The 16,787-nt window shown below is 41.2% G+C and overlaps 2 protein-coding genes across 3 annotated transcripts in view; one reads left to right on the plus strand and one right to left on the minus strand.

Annotated features, from left to right (window-relative positions):
- LOC144720893 (contactin-associated protein-like 2) overlaps positions 1-5,193 on the plus strand; it is a 53,107-nt gene extending 47,914 nt beyond the window's left edge. The window contains exons 16-18 of the mRNA XM_078598027.1: positions 761-1,027; positions 1,989-2,066; positions 2,773-5,193. Coding sequence (XP_078454153.1) covers positions 761-1,027; positions 1,989-2,066; positions 2,773-2,966 — 539 coding nt within the window. The 3' untranslated portion in view covers positions 2,967-5,193. The remainder of the gene's footprint in view (positions 1-760; positions 1,028-1,988; positions 2,067-2,772) is intronic.
- A 3,490-nt stretch (positions 5,194-8,683) lies between these two features.
- On the minus strand, positions 8,684-16,584 carry LOC144720894 (uncharacterized). Of its 2 annotated transcripts, none has more exons than XM_078598029.1 (4): positions 16,097-16,584; positions 14,063-14,141; positions 12,816-12,854; positions 8,684-10,443 (listed from the first exon to the last, which is right to left on the minus strand). In XM_078598029.1, exons 1-4 carry the CDS (start codon positions 16,112-16,114, stop codon positions 10,250-10,252), a joined length of 330 nt encoding a protein of 109 aa, XP_078454155.1. In that variant the 5' UTR covers positions 16,115-16,584; the 3' UTR covers positions 8,684-10,249. The 2 variants fall into 2 exon arrangements, with proteins under 2 accessions (XP_078454155.1, XP_078454154.1); XM_078598028.1 differs by having other exon boundaries at positions 14,057-14,141; positions 16,097-16,575.
- Between the last annotated feature and the right edge of the window lie 203 nt (positions 16,585-16,787).

The raw sequence follows: 16,787 nt of genomic DNA on the forward strand, positions 1-16,787 counted from the left end.
CACTACTCAGGGCAATAAGCTCATACACGTGTAATATCAGGTAGTAAAATATAATACATTTTTCCATGATTAGGCCATTTATGGAATTTGTTAACTTTTTTCAAGAGTAATTTAACTGAAGCCGAAAGCAGCAAAAATGACTTGCTCCTGTTCCTTCTTCCCCTTTGAAACACTTTAGATCGGCCAGCACATGAACAATATATTTATTAGAATTTCAAATGCACATAATATTTGGAAAACACATTACTGTGCATTACATGCAATGTTTTCCGCTTCAACTAATTTCCATAGCTAATTACAAATCTCAAGATGTTTTCAGGTAGCTTTATTTTTGTAAATGGATGCCGCCATGTATGAACTATGTTGACCTTCTTTCGCACCGTACACAGCCAAGCGTGCTAATCAGAGGTGATGTAGTGGTCGTCTTCTTTGGGCTGCTTGCGATCCAGCGGTCTCATTTGTCCTGGAGTGGCAGTCAATTCGTTTCTTAAATACCCCTGCTTCTGTCTGCCCAGCAGTACAAATGGGTACACCACAGTTAGTCGATCGCCAGTTCATATTTCTACATCTTCCAATATGTTTGGCGAGTGTGGAAGAGTAGGCTAAAATACCCTATAAAGTGGTTCTCTAGAGCTCCCTATGTAGATGTTCTTCCACCAGCAGTCATGCGAGCAAGCAATTGTAAGGCTGCACTTTTAACCTTTACAAAAAATGTTTTTTAACGGGGCATCGTTTCATATTTTTTCCCGTCCGCTCGCAGACTCGGAGGTGCGAGACAGCGAGCTGCAACGGGCAAATTTGCACGGGTTCGTCGGCTGCCTCTCCCGCGTGCAGTTCAACCGCGTGGCGCCACTCAAGGCTGCTCTGATGCAGCAGGGAGCGCCCTTCCATTCCACGTCCTCCATCCCATTGTCACCCTCCAGCTCGCCCGTAGTCGTCCACGGGCGACTGATCGAATCGAGCTGCGCAGTGCCGGCCTCCACTATCACCCCGGCGGCGACCAGCACAGAGCCCTGGATCTTCCCGGGTACGCCCAAGGCCGGATTAACACGGGGGGCTTTAGAGGCTGCGGTCCAGGAACTCCGATTTTGAGGGGCTGCCAAAAATGTAGACGGCTTCAGAAATGTTGAAATGCAATACTGTATCACTATGATAAATCTGTGGTTAATTTGGTAATAAAAGCCATAGCTTGACTATGTATTATGCGCCAAAATATGAAGTTTTTCTTAATATTAACATAGATTAAAAATTATAGCTTGTGTATCACATCAAAAACTACAACTGAAAATAAGAGATAAATAACAATGGAGATGTTTTACATTGGATATGGGTGGTGGTAAAACAATACACATTTATTCAAAACTGTATACAAAGAGGGGCTCCCATCAAACGTAATCCAGCCCTAGGTATGCCACCTCTCTTTTGTTTCTGCAAATATAATGGTCCTAAGTGGACATGTTTATGTTTTGTTTCAAATGTTGCACAATACACATAATCGTCAAATTAATTTCTGGAAAGTAAATTCACACTCATGCCTCAAGTGCATTACTTTAATTTTGACCATGTAGCGACAGCAAAATTTAGTTTTTGCTTCCATGAACTACACATGCAGAACGTGTATTCACATTTTAACAGTGCTAATGAGCAGTTCTGGCTATCATCCATCCAACATATGCATGTGTTTTTGTATTTTTCTTCCAAATTGGTACCATTTAAAGCCACAAGGAAGACTGTGATTCATAAGCGAAAATGGCTCTTAATAATAGGCACAGCTGGCAACCTGTTAATTTTCAATATGTTTTAATATTTATAGATTCCTTCGTCGTGTCAGATTGTTGTTGTTGCACTTCAGGTCCCATGAGAGATGTTTCCTGAGTAGCCTTAACGAACGCCCAGATTCCACAACTCACAGTTATTGAGTTTAGTCCTGGCTCATGTTGTTGTTGTTGTTGTGGGACGGAGTAATGTGTCCCTCTCTGGCTCTGCAGACGACTCTTCTGAAATGCCACCAGAAGAAAGGAAACCTATGAGTAGTCCAGTCGGAAGCAACTCAGCTCTCATTGGAGGTAGATGGCTGTTGACTGTTTCTTGAATATACAACAATGTGTGCAAAATTAAGCCTTAAATTCCATCTATTAATTTAATCAACAATTTAAAAAAGATTTTCATCAGAATACACACTCATCAGAGTAAGCGTTGAAACTAGAGCTGGACGACTCGATTATATTATTTAAGTAACTCCCTACTCTACCGATTATCAGTTTGATTCCTCAACACTAAGATAGTTGAGGAAAATGTCTCGTCTTCGACGTTTTTGCTACCATGTGTGCCACTGGATGGGAGGTGATGAGCGGGGCTCTGTGACATCATCAGCCCCGTCATTCTGGGTATAGCTTTTAGGGTCGTTTCCTTTAAGAGGCAGGAGGTTGGGGCGGCTGTGATTTTTTAAAAGATCCCTGAGTAATCTACCATACAAAATTTAGCTGAATACAATTTTAGTCGCTTAATCCACGTAAAATAACTAATCGTTTCAGCCACAAGCAAGTGTTTTATCTAGATTTGAAGTTTTCGTGACTGCAGGGATCCATACTCTTTGGTTCTTTCGGTTGTCCCACCTGATGACGGATGCTTGTGTTGCGCCCGAAACGTCGTGATTTAATTTATTTTATACCTACGTGACTTTACCGAAAGAACCGCAGAGTATGCAAGTATTTTGTATTTGTAGTTTGTGGTTTCTCACGTTGTACGTGTTTGTGTGCATCTTTTTTAAAGGAGTGATTGCGGTCTCAATCGTGATCATCCTCTGCTTGCTGGCGCTCGTGGCGCGCTACATCGTTGGGCGCAAAGGCTGCTATCGCTCAGCCGTGCGGGGGCCGGAGGTCGTTGAGAGCTCCTCGGCCATGCAGGGTGTCCACCAGAACTTCCACCATGGCCTGGAGGACACCAGGAAGGAGTACTTCATTTAACAGAATAGGGACAGCAACGAGATGCTTTGACGCGCATTTGTCGAGAATATTGTTTACGGGGATGGCCCGGGTGAATGCACTAAGTCACCCGTAGTTGCCGGATGTTGAGATCACAGACGGTGTCTTCACACGTGTCCCTGGTGTTTTCCTTCGAGACCCTTTCAAATGTTGTGAACCCATTGTCCGATTTTCCCATATTTTTTATTTCCTCAAAATATACAGTTCCCATGGCATTAACTGTTGCTGGCCAGTAGTTTTGTATGTATTTTAAATTCAGATTTGGTTCCCTTTTAATGGTTAATGTTTTAATTCTGCTTACGCAGCTAAATCTTCATTATAGCAGGTGAAATAATATTGTTCCAATATTGTGATATAAGCCTAAAACAATATGGTGAAAATGTTACAATGTATTCACATTATCACATGTATATGATGATTTAAAATATGGCTAAATGTTCCAGGATACACTTATGAAACTGCTTGTGTTGATGTTAGCCGGGCGTTGTGGCACACGCCTATAATCCAGCACTTTGAAGGCGAGGGTTGGTGGGTCATATAGATTTGTGAAACTCCCAATCCCCCTTATTCTTGGGTCTTTCGGTAAAGTCACGTAGATAGGTTCAAAGAAAATAACAAAAAACTACAACGTTGCGATCGCAACACAAACGGTCGTCTTCAGGAGAAGGGGGGGGTGAGCTTCCAAGGCAAACTGTTTATTAGGGTTTGAAATGGGCGTAGCCCAAATGTCAGCAAGTGTTCGACAGCCAATCCGACAGGGGTTGGTTTTCCACCAACTCCTGTTTGCGAAATGGCAGTACTGTACATGAAGTGGGTTTGTGAACCCATCTGCAAAGAACTTTGAGTGTTATTCCCCCATGTGTGTGGGTTTTCTCCAGTTTCCTCTCAAGTACAGAATACTTATACAAAAATTGGACAAAAAACCCCAATGCAGGACTCTTATAAAAATTATTACCAAGACTCAGTGAGGTTTTCCTGGATAAATAAGTACCTTAATTTATTGTGTTAATTTTGCAAGATAGAATTAATTGCAAATAGAATGTGTTATTTTAAAATTGTAAAAAACTGCATAACAATCTTATGTTTGTATACATACATAATCATGAGCACTTGATAAACACATATTTTGACCACAAAATCGAATGTGTACATAATCCTCTATGGTACCATTTCTCTTACACATCGGTCATGTGCAATCTATTAGGTGACATAAATAACACATTGACAACCGAGGATTGGGCTAATGGTGAACATCAGAAAAAAACAACTGAAGGTTCTCTGCAGCCTCTATAATTAAAACCATCTCCGAGAATTAGTATTGGCATTTAATGTGCCGGGAATCATGTCTGAATGGCAAATTAAAATGTATTTTCTTGGCTTGTGCAGCCAGACTCTGGGGAGTAATGGTGCACACTTGTGAATCGCTGAGACAATATAGAGCTCACTGCTTTAGCATTTCAAGGCTGATCATGAATGTAGCTTGAGTTTTGTTTGGCAAAGAGTATTACAGCGGTGTGGCTATTGTATGTGAGCTTAACATGGAAAGTCCATTCTTGTCTGCGTTTATATTTCATTAATTGGCACACTAGACTATGCTGAAAATCCAATCACAATAAATGTGGAAGCAGCAACAAAGTGCAATATTTGTTTTGTTGTCTGTGTTAAATACATTCAACAACAAAAATTACAAATGTAACCACATCACGCCTTGCGTATACAAATAAGTTTAGTCAATGGGATGTTACCATCAATGTCGCCATATTTTAATTGGTTTGGTCAAAAATATTAATGCTTTGTTAAAATATTACAGTTTTTTTTTACTATTTGTAGTTTTACAAAGGGTAAACCATTATTTTTTGTCATAACATTCGTGTAATAACCAATTATCCCTTATAAAAGAATAATAAACATTAAATGCATTGAAAAATACTGATATAATTTTTCTAAGTACAGTATTGTATATCAATTTATGTTTACAAAAATGTATTCTGAAGAAAATCATTTAAAGATTAAAAAAATGTTTTCAGTGGTAAAAACAACGCTAATGTGAACTGCATTTAAGTGTCAACGATTAACATTTGTTAAATGAAAGGTGGGTGACGTTTCATGTGCGGTAACGATTGTAAATAATTGTAAAAATGTTGTAAAATTGCTTTCTTCGTCCGTTTTTTGACTTAATGGAACATTAATAAAAAGAGGTAACTCTTCACGCGTATAGTGTGATCATGTAATGCTATTTTACACAGTACTTATACGTGTAATGCTTCAGAGCAGCTCGATGATTACACTGTATTGACTACAAGTGCAGAGCACTTGAATATTTCTACTGTGTATTTCTGTGTCGAAATATTCAATTGGTATAGAATACAGCCATTACCGATGATAAAGTCACGTGTTTGTTTAATCGCACTGTTGATTTTCTGAGACCATTCACAACACACCTATAGTCCGTCCCCTTACCCTAGGATCTGTATCTTCTACGTTGCCCCTTACACTTGGGTTGTCCAAACTGTGAATAATGTGTACACTAGGCTATGTATATAGCAAGTAACCCGGTGCACCTTGTCCGCACCATCCTTCAGCCATGGCACATTGTAGGGTTAGATTGTCAACCTCTGCTCCTGTGAACTGGCTCAGGCTTGACATTGTGCTGCATCCATACATAACGTGCGTTTAACGAATCACCTCCTGCCCTCACCCCAGTGATTCAATGAATTGTCACGATAATCAGGGTGGTGATTTGATAGTTTTTTAGATTGTGGTGAATGTAGTTGTGGAGCTTTAGTGGCTTAGCTGGGTCATGCGAACTCACTACAAGCAACAAATAGGAATTTAAAAGTATTGATTCATACACACCCTAACCCTAATTAATGTATCATGGGTTTACGGATTGGTATTAGTCAATGAATGCTTTGTTACATCCCGAATAAATGACATGCCCAAGGTGCCTAGCCACACCAACTCAAGCCACGTGCGACTTTTCTCGGTTAAATCCAAACATTTCATTCATTCCAATTCACTCCTTAGAAAATGCATGCAATTTCACATTGATTTTCCATACAGTATTTGATTAGTTACTATATCATTCCAATGTTCTGGATAGTTTGAATATACACAGCGTATGCATGCAAATGCATACATACATCACATTAAAATATATTACATTTGTATTAAAAAAAGTATACTGCATTACAAACATGTTATTTTTTTAATATATTGCAAAAATAACTGATGTATATTGCAGTATTAGGCCTTGCAGATATGAACCTTATGGCGGGACCCCGGGGTCTCGCATAAACTGCGTTGCGACGTCATTTTATGCCTGCTGAAGACGAACGATACGGCAATATATTCCTCTCGACGAGCTCTACACGATGCGCTAATCAAAGGTTCAAAGTTTTGTTTCTTCTGCGCATTCGTCCTCACTGCTGCGCTTGAACGACATGACAACACAATGATCCGCGCCAGGTGGGTCGCTGCGTTTAAGTGCGCGGTGGGACGGAGTCTCTAAAAATACATTTACTAATTACGATTTTGACTTTTGTTTATTCGGGACCCCGGGGTCCCGCCATATTCATCTCAATAAGGTAAAATCTGACTCATGACTATTTGAAAATAAGTAAACATGCATTATAATATAAAGGGTGGACACAGCCCCAACACAATATCCTAAACCTGGAGGGATGGTATTGATGGACACCTTGTGACAACCCTTCCCGTCACCGAGAATTTCCTGTTTATTTAAATACATTTTCTCCTTCATACCAATTCCTCTCATGGGCCACGTGGCATTAGCTGGGGAGTTACTGGATGGCATGGGGATGGTCGACAGAGAAGTTGTAATAAAGGGCGATTCAGCCTACATTATTCTTGCGTTTGCCATCACAAGCCAAAATCCAAATCGTTCAAACGCTTTGTCACATCTTTTAAGAACAATCAACCTTTCAATTCCACTTCTAGCCATCTTCATGAGCGTTGGTCCTCAACAATGTGGGTGGTTGTTTGCTGGGCAGCACTGCTGTTACGTGAAGTTGTAGGAGTGCACACCAAACTTGTGCACACATCTATATAATGTGCAATTGGTTTATCGAGCAGCTTGCATTTTACAGCTGAATTAAATCAGACTAAAACAAAGGCTAAGAAAAGATGCTTAAACGGCAGTTGCTATATCAACAAAGCAATTGTGGTTGTAAACAAACCACGCTGGCAGCATTTACGTTCTGCAAAGAGGTACATTATCAACGCAACCTAGGAATTGTAGAATGTTCTGCTGGGTAGGTTTTTGCGGTCGTGCTGTACTGTACAGCACTCCAGTGTTTGGGTTCTATCACACTATTTTTGGCATGTCCGACGTTTCATTCCACGTTCTGGGAGTTTCTTCAGTTTTGAAAATGTTGATGTTTTGCTCCACATGCAGAGATTTTTTCAGTACCTGAAACTCCCAATAGTTGAAAAACTTTGTAAATCATGCCAAACATGCAGTACAAACCAAACACACATCCGAACTGTAGAATTGCTCAGATAAATTGAAAAGTTAACCTATACCATAATTGGTTTTTTACCCTTCTATCTGGCAACAAAACTGACACCTTTTTACAAGGAGTGAATTATCATATCATATTTTTACTGGCAAATGAGGTTCCCATAGTGTAGATGCTTGCCCCGAGCTCTCATACTCTGATGGTGCATTGTCTTTCAGTTGTGCGCCTTTTGGCGTCATCTGGTCCAACCCATGTGAGACTAGGCTCTAAGGAAAGCTGTCTCGGGTGTGGACCAATCAACTTCAAGGACAGTGCACATTTTCAGAGTTATGTCTTTTGTTTGTATTTATGACTGCAGGTATTGCGGTCTATGCAAACATGACTCCTTGTAAAAAGGTGTCAGTTTTGTTGCCAGATAGAAGGGTAAAAAACCAATTATCATATTTTTACTGGCAAATGAGGTTCCCATAGTGTTAAACTATACCTTTCAGCACTGTCTGTTGACACAATGTCAAGCTTGCTTTAAAGTTCCAATCTACCCTGTGTAACAGAATTTCATGGAAAATTTGCAGCTTTTCCCAGTTGAATAAAGTCAACAGTGGAGAACTGTGTAACAAGATAAAGGAATTAGAGTAATCTTGGGATTACTTTTTTTAATCACATACATAGGGCTTTGGGACCTAATAAATGCTCTTCTATCAACATTGCCCACCTTGGATTGCAGTCCTTTTTTTGCTTAGGGCCGCAACTACAGATGGCTCAGCATCTGTGGGAATTTAGAGTTCAGACCACGATTGACCCACCAGCTGGAATAATTCACAGGAGCATTTTCAGCAGACCTGTGTCAAGCATTACAAAAGATGGGGTTAGCTTTAATTATAAAACCATTTTTATATGGTGTAACTCTTTTTGGTGGTGAAATGGCACTGTCGAACTGTCACCAACTCGTAGTTTGGTTGCAAAGGGGATACATAACAAGGCTCCACTGAGTCCCAAAATCATCGTGTTGCTGCTGGAGTTGATGACAGTTCAGTGGCTAGATGAACCATTACATTATTTTAGAATTATTTGTGAAGGGAACGTATTTTTCGCGAGTACTAGTTTTGTTTAGAAATTAATGCTTTTTGTAACCTTTATTTAATTAATGGTGTTTCAACAATATGGGAAGCTGCAAATTGAAAAAGTACACTACATTATTAATAAAAGATAGACAAAACCTTTTGCATTCTTCAGAACAACGAAGTTTTTATTTACCTTTGGTGTAATTTTTTTTGTACGTTTTCATTAAAATAGAACTGTAAACGAATAGGCTTTCCCTTTTGTCTGGCAACAGGTGTTAAGATGTTAAAACACCAAACTTAAACCTTTAACAAGGAATCATGTCTGCATTAACCACAATACTTGTGGTCAGAATGCAAAAAAAAAACCTCTGATAATATATGCATTACTTTTTGGCTCTTTCAGTAAAGTCACGTAGAAAGAAAATAAATTAAATAATAGAATAGACGCTTATTTAATTTATTTTCTTTCTACGTGACTTTACCGAAAGAACCAAAAAGTAATTCCTGCAGTCACGAAAGCTCCAAATCAAGTTTAATAAACGCATTATCTTTGAAACGGATTGGTCCACACCAGAGACAGCTTTCTTTTGTGGACGAATCAGTTTCAAAGACAATGCATATATCATCAGTGTTTTTTTCGCATTCTGACCACGAGTATCGTGGTTAATGCAAATACGATTCCTTATAAAAGGTTTCAGTTTAGTGTTTTAACATCTTAATAACTGTTTGTTGCCAGAAAAAAGGGAAAACCCTATTCTCATGTATATAAAGACTTTAAAATCATGGCTTTTTATAAAATAAACTGCGGCTAATCATGCGAATTTGCCTTTAAAACAAGCCTTTTCCAAACCAATTACTGAAACTAACTAGTTCTTTGGGTCTTTCGGAAAAGCCACGTAGATAGAACAAATAATATAAGAAAAATATTATTCATAAAAATAAAAGTTTTTTTCTTCCTATCTACGTGGCTTTACCGAAAGACCCAAAGAATATGAATTCCTGCAGTCACGAAAGCTTTAAGTCAATATTTAGCAACTAGTTCACAGCACCTTCAACATAACACAAACTTGCACTCAATTTGGCTGAATGCCTTCTCCAACAGCCTCGCAGTTGCTTATAAAGGCTGCACTGCAATGTGGTTTCTATCACTCAATAGCTCAACGAATGTGTTTAACATTTTCCAATGGACATCTTTTACATTTCTTTACTTTTAATGATATCTGCTTATGGCTGCGTCCAAGAGGAATGGCACGTACAGACATGTTGATGAGCAAGGACACTGGGCCAGTAAAATCGCTTTCCAAATACAATACCATTTATGATGCGTTAAACTGTGTCATATAGACTGTTCATTGTACTTCAACAACGATGCTTTATTAGAGGGAAAACATTCGTAGAAATAAGCAAATGCCGAACGAAGTCTATAAATAAGGCCTTTCAGTTTTACACAAAACGTTAAACTGAACACGGTTGTTACCAAATTATTTGAAAACACCCGATGTTATAAAACGTCAAAAATGTGCATCTACAAAGATGCAGAAAACCTACATTTTAAGTTAATTGGAAATACATAAAAAAAAACATCACAAGTATAGAAACCACTCCACCCTCCCCACACCCTTCAGTTTGAAAATGTATGCGGGTAGCATATTTAATAAAGGTCACAAACAATAGAGCGCCTTATAGTTTTCAAATGCCATTCAAGGCTTGGCCAATGTGATCGTCACAGAAAGTACTCCTTCATATTTTCTTCCAGTCCCTCACAGTTGTCCTCTACCGCTTGCAGTGCCGTGCCTTGCCCATGGCCAGGCTGGAACTTGCCCTCCTGCGTGCGGTAGGTACCCTTGTGCCGTAGGAAGTAGGACAAAACTACACCCAGCAGGCACAGGATGACGATCACAGTCACCACGACCACAACTGCAAAGAGAAAATCTTATTGTAAGCAGGGCTAGGCACACACAATGAAGCCTACCAATGACAGAATTCAGAGGTGACTTCCAACTCTGCACTGGTAACAACTCCCCATAAACTCCACAGTAGTGATACCAGCCCTCCCCCATTAATCCTGCTTGCATACTTAACAGTAATTGACACCAAGACGAGTCATGGATGAGCATTCATCTGTTGTGCCCAAGTTCGAGTAATATTGCCTAAAGTTAAACATGGTTACGCAAAAGCAATATTTAGTTGACCCGAATAATTTTGTTCAATCAATTTAACAATTATCAAACACTATTGTGACTATAATTAGGCAACTGATTTGTAAACACCACCCATCGTTAGCTCAAAAGACGATACAATGTCTTCTATTTTAAAATGCAGTACTGTTTAAGTTGTAGACAATTTCAATATTTAAGGTGTTTCAGAAACTTTTATAAATATACGTACTGTATATTTACTATAATTTAATACAAGCACCTAAACGTCGGTGAACAAAATTGGTATAAAAGAAGCCATCAATATAATTGTGACAATTTAGTAGATGTGTAGTGTTCTTCATGGAGGCACAAACTTGACTTCGAGGCAACACGTTTATTCCAACACCCCAACCGGGTAACTACATAAACGTGCAAATTAACAACATCGATGATAGCCAACTTGAGTATTTACTAAGCCACAACGGGGCAACTACATAACCGTGTCAGTCGGTAACATTCTGACTGACCCACGATGCCGAGCGAAGACCGAAGATCGGAGAGACGTAGCACCGCGGTTTGATTCCAGAGAACAGCCCCAATCGGGGCTTGGGACTCGGCCTTTATAGGTGTGGCATGGCCGGGCTTCGCCCTTGGCCACGCCCCCCTTCCAGATCCTTCCCGAAGGCTCTGGCCCCTACATCACGTGTCCCTCTCTCCACCCCTTTTGGGCCCCCCTTGCCACCTTGTCCAGTCACGTGCCCACTCGGGGTCACCCAGACTGTCATGTCCTCACTCGACCTCTCTCTCACTGTCACCAGAACTATGCCCCCCATGGCCCTCTTCCATGCCATACCCACTCTGGTGCCAGAGGGAGATCCAAGACACACAGCTCCACTCTTGTGGCAGTAGCTGGCACTAACCGCCATAGTGACCCCATTTATGTCACTACAAATGTACACTTTAGTATTCGATCAAACTAACCAACTGCCCCAATTGCGTTTTATATTTTGTACTGCATACTGCATTCTATAATCCAGCAGATACATCACAGCTCCCATTTATTATTAATTTTAACATAAGGTCATACACATGGACAGATATATGAAGTTTTCATTAAAAAGTATGTCATATCAGTCCATAATTTGTAAGCAGTACGCCAAGATAATCTAAAATAAATTTGCTAAAGCAGACCGCTTCACATCTTCTCCGAATCTGAAAGGTGTTACTATTCTACAGAAGGTCTTTGTACATGGAGAAACATAATCTGAAAGGTGTTACTATTCTACAGAAGGTCTTTGTACATGGAGAAACATGGTCAAACCTGCCTTGGGAAATTTGTAAACCCATGCATAAATGTGTTTTTGTTCTCTCACCCTCAACCATCTAATTATACACAATGGAATAAACACCAAACTGGCATGTTTCATCCACTCACATCATAAATCATTGTGCATTTTTTTCTTAGAGTGTAAAAAAATTACATGGGGTAAAAATAAGGTTATTAATTATCATGTTATAAAATTGGAAAACTTTCAGCTCTTGGAAAAGATTTGTTTATTTCTGTAATAACTCCGATGGAAATTATGTTTTTTTGTAATTCAAGCCCATGTTTCTGTGAAAATTATGTGTTAAAAATGGTATGGTACTTATGGGGGTAACTTAAAATTGGTAACCAGTGCTGTATTCACTACCTACGTAGCCTTCGATACATGGTCTTTCCACAGTGGCCTAACATCCTGTTCAATAAATCAACCTACTGTACTTGTGTAGGTCTATCCAATGGCCATATCTGATAAAAAAAAAAGTCAACTGCAAAGTCGAATTTTCCGACAAACACCAATATTCTATATTCCTTAAATACACCATATGCTATGTCTATTTAGGGTGTGTACCCATATGCGAAACAGTTTATATACATCGTTTAACTGTACATAGGACCCCACCTTTACACAGCAGACACTCTACTGTACCATTTTGCTAAATATCAGACGAATAAAAACAAATAATGTCAAGAACACAACTGTGAAAATATCAAGTGTAGTTGCATCCTATGATTGTCTTGAAGATATAAAAATTGGGAGCTGTTACGTTGACATTTTGAGGACACTGCCCTTGACAGTAATACAGGCAGAAATATACGTGTTGTCTCACCTGCCAAAACCACATCATCTGTGCCTCTTGCCGTGGGGCCTGCATGAAACACGAGATGCACAATGAAAAACGGGGGTTACAGAAAGATGAATGGCAGCACCAAGTCCCAAGGATACTCAACACTGTCGACACATTGACTGTTGATTTTTTTCGTGAAAAATGTGAGCTTTAAAAAATAAAATAAAACAAATTCCACACGGGACACTCAGACAATCGCTTAGTTTATTTTGAGACTCGGTGTATGTGTGGTGTGTACGTTACGGGAACAGCCACTGACAAATAACTCTCTCTCTCTGGATGATTGGGAATAAAGTACCATCAAAGCCCCTTAGATGCCCACTGGAGGCATGCCCCCTTTTTTTTAGATCACAAAAGTTGTCAAGACTCAAGACTGGCCAGGAGAGCCTCACAATTTTATGCCACGTATTGCAAAAATTCTGAATAGGGCAGTGGGTGCAGCAGTGGGTGCAGTGGTTGAAGCACTGCAGAATGAACAAAGTAACCGGAGTTTGATTCCAAACCATTGGCAACGTCATTTATAACAGAACCACTTCTGGGTCTCCACAAAACAAAGACAAATATCCCCTGTATAGCCTTAACAGACTGTTGTGGCAAATGCTGTTAGCGAGCACCTATGAAGGGCCGGAACAGCACACGAGGGGGTGGGTGACCAGCGACCACACCCGGCCGCCTTTGTCTCCCTAGTGGCGATGTTTACGCACCACACCAGGTACCCATTTGAGGCTGAGTCGACCTAGAAGAGGCCCAAAACCGGTTCAGATAATCATTACTGGTGTTGGCCGTGAGCGGGAATCGAACTCGGGTCGCCAGGTTCGTAGCGCAGCCGGCTAACCGCTACACTACCACTCCCCACTCTACCCCCCCTTCACCAACCCATACTGACCAACCCCATAACCGATTTGGCGTGGGATGGCCTCCATCCAGCAGTGGATTAAGGGCTGACAATTATTATAGTGCATGCTTAAGACTTATGTTGTACATATTTTAAGGGCCACGACAAAGCATCACATTCCCATAGCTTATGCCGATATTCAACGCAACTTCACAAGCAAGCATTGTCTGATGCTCAGCCAACCTCAATGTCCCTGGCTGCCTTTTGTGGCCAGCTATTGCCAGCTGTTGCGTTGTTGACTTTTTGTACGATATATCTCATTACTGTCGAGTTAGGTCAAGTCAGCGCGAGCAAGAAAACTAGACAGGTTTGGAAGGAGTTTACTTGCATTTACTTGTGGACACTGCAGGTGTGTTGGTTGACACGACTTCACCCATGCTGAGCGTTGTCGGTCTACTGTCCAAGCCTGTTGACTGACATCATAGAGGAGGGGATACACAAATTAGACGTGGAAAGACAGAGACAGCATGTGGGAGGGCGTTCCCCGAGTTTGAGGATTAACAGAGGCAGACAGGCGGTCAGGTCAATAAAGCTCGGCTGGAAAACTTCACTTGGACTATTTAAGTGTGTTTACTCGACGCCTGGCAGTGAATTAGAACAACAGACATTCTCTTCTAAACCTAATGTTTTTTTCATTAGCATGATGCAGTTTCAATTTGCTCTAGCAAGCATTGCGAAGCTAATGAATTTAACACAGTGCAGGACAAATCCGTTCTGTACTTCTACTAATGGGCGTGGGGAAGAGACGCAACCTGTTCTTTTACTTTCAACACATCCTTATACAGTACAGTACTTGTAAACCGAGAGGAGAAATGTCATCACGGTGCTGTCAATGCAAAGAGGGCAAACTTGCAAAGGGAACCCGACCAACCGAACGCTGCCAGGTCACGTGAGTGGAGGGGGGGTTGCCACACTTCACCAACAATAAAGAACTCTACTCTTTGGTTCTTTCGGTAAAGTTACGTAGGTATCAAATACATTAAATCACGACGGTTATTTTCTTTTATACCTACGAGTTTACCGAAAGAACCAAAGATTATGGATCCCTGCAAGTCACGAAAACTTCAAATCTAGAATAAAGAACTCGGATAAAGACATTAAAATTTTGAATTTGTAAGCGAAACATCCAACCATCATGGCAATAACAAGCAGTATATGTAATGATAAAAACAAGTAGATATATACAGTACAGCCATGTGTGGCCCACAAAAACATAGTCCCAGCTCTGGTCGATGGAAAAAAACAAAAGCCCTCCCGATGATAACTAGATGGAAATTCGTGCCAAGGAAAATGAGAGGCAGTAATTTACGGCTGGAAAATGCTCTCGTTGGGTTTAAAACTGGAGAATGCCGACAATTACGAGCTACCCTGGACCCCCCCCCCCACGGGGCAATCTCTCTTTCCCCTCCTCCCCTGCTGCTTCCAACAAGCAATTTGAAGAATCTCGAACCCGGTGTGCCCCAATTTCCATGCCACACCACAGCGACTCCGCAGGCAAAACAGGGGCAGGTCACACCGTTTGGTTGCCAGCTAAAGTGTAAAGAAAGCCACGCAGTGGTGGGGCCTCCTCTTTAAACATGAATGTGCCATCGATTGCACATTGTTACAAAGCGTCTCTCCCTCCCTGATATAAATACGTGCCAATGCGGAAATATCTCCATGCACACTGCATGTACATTGTGTAGGAGAGTGGAATAACATGTATACTTTCGTTTTATTTTGGTCTTTCGGTAAAGCCGCGTAAATAAGTTCAAAGAACATACCAACAAATAACAAAACTACGTTTCGAACCTAAGCGACTTTACCGAAAGACCCAAAGAATAGGAATACCTGCAGTCACGAAAGCTTCAAGTCAAGATTTTAAATATAATCGTAATAATAAAAACAAGCCTAACAAACAAACAAAAACCCATCTCGTACCATCAACAAACAGCACGGCATGCTTAGGGGCTTGATGTATGAATAATGCAAGGCGTGACATTTGCTACAATAATAAATACCATTAATCTTGGACAACAAAATGTGCACGGCAGCTGCCGGAGTAATAACGCCTTGACGTGAACACAACGTGGCGATAAATACTGCAGGCCGGTTAATGTGCAAGACACTGGGTCCCATTACTGCGAAACTTTACAACAACAATGTACACACATCGCATCGTGCTCACGCTGTAAATGTACTGCGATGTCTTGTGCAGCGAACTTTAACTACAAGGCCCACACAACAAAAACCTTGCGGCCTCTTGCCTCAAAAGTGATGGGGACAGAGCTCAATTTAAAAAAAGAAACCACGCACGCAACGCATCCCACACATCGCATTGACAGGGCAATACAGTAGTTCTGTAAAGGGATACCAACTCCGTACTCACGTTTGAGGTTGGCTCCATCACAGCCGCGAGTTGTTGTTGCTGTACACGGCTACTATGTGCTTACTGTATGGGGCACACAATTGCTGGCCAACTTTCCACCCCTACTACATTACATGCCCCCCTCCCAACCTCCTCCTCCTCCCCTCTTTCCTTTATCGCAAAAAAAAATACACGACCTCACGAGCACAGCGTCGATGATAATAATAACTGCCCCTATTAACTTTCCTCGACAATTTACTTCCACTACTACCGACTACGGTACTGTACTTGAGTCGACAAATTCACCGACACGTGTGTAATTCAAGCCACTGGCGTTTCACGTATACTGGCTGGCTTGCTGTGTGGTGTGCCGGTTGGTTGGTGGCGTGGGTGGCTGTGATGGAAGGGCTGCTTGGGTTGGGTGGCTGGACTGGGTTTGGTGAATTTAGTTTGGGTGGCTGTGATGGGGGTGGGACTGGTTGGGTTGGATGGCTGGGCTGGGTTTGGTGAGTTTAGTTTGGGTGGCTGTGATGGGGGGTGGGGCTGCTTGGGTTGGGTGGTTGTGCTGAGTTGGGTGAATTTCATTTGGGTGGCTGTGTTGGGGGGGGTGGGGCTGCTTGGGTTGGGTTGCTGGGCTGAGTTGGGTGAGTTTAGTTTGGGTGGCCGTGATGGGGAGGCTGCTTGGGTTGGGGGTGAGTTTGGTTGGCTTTGT

The sequence above is a fragment of the Lampetra planeri genome, chromosome 10 (assembly GCF_965212315.1).
Source record: "Lampetra planeri chromosome 10, kcLamPlan1.2.h2, whole genome shotgun sequence".
Classification (NCBI taxonomy): Eukaryota; Metazoa; Chordata; class Hyperoartia; order Petromyzontiformes; family Petromyzontidae; genus Lampetra; species Lampetra planeri.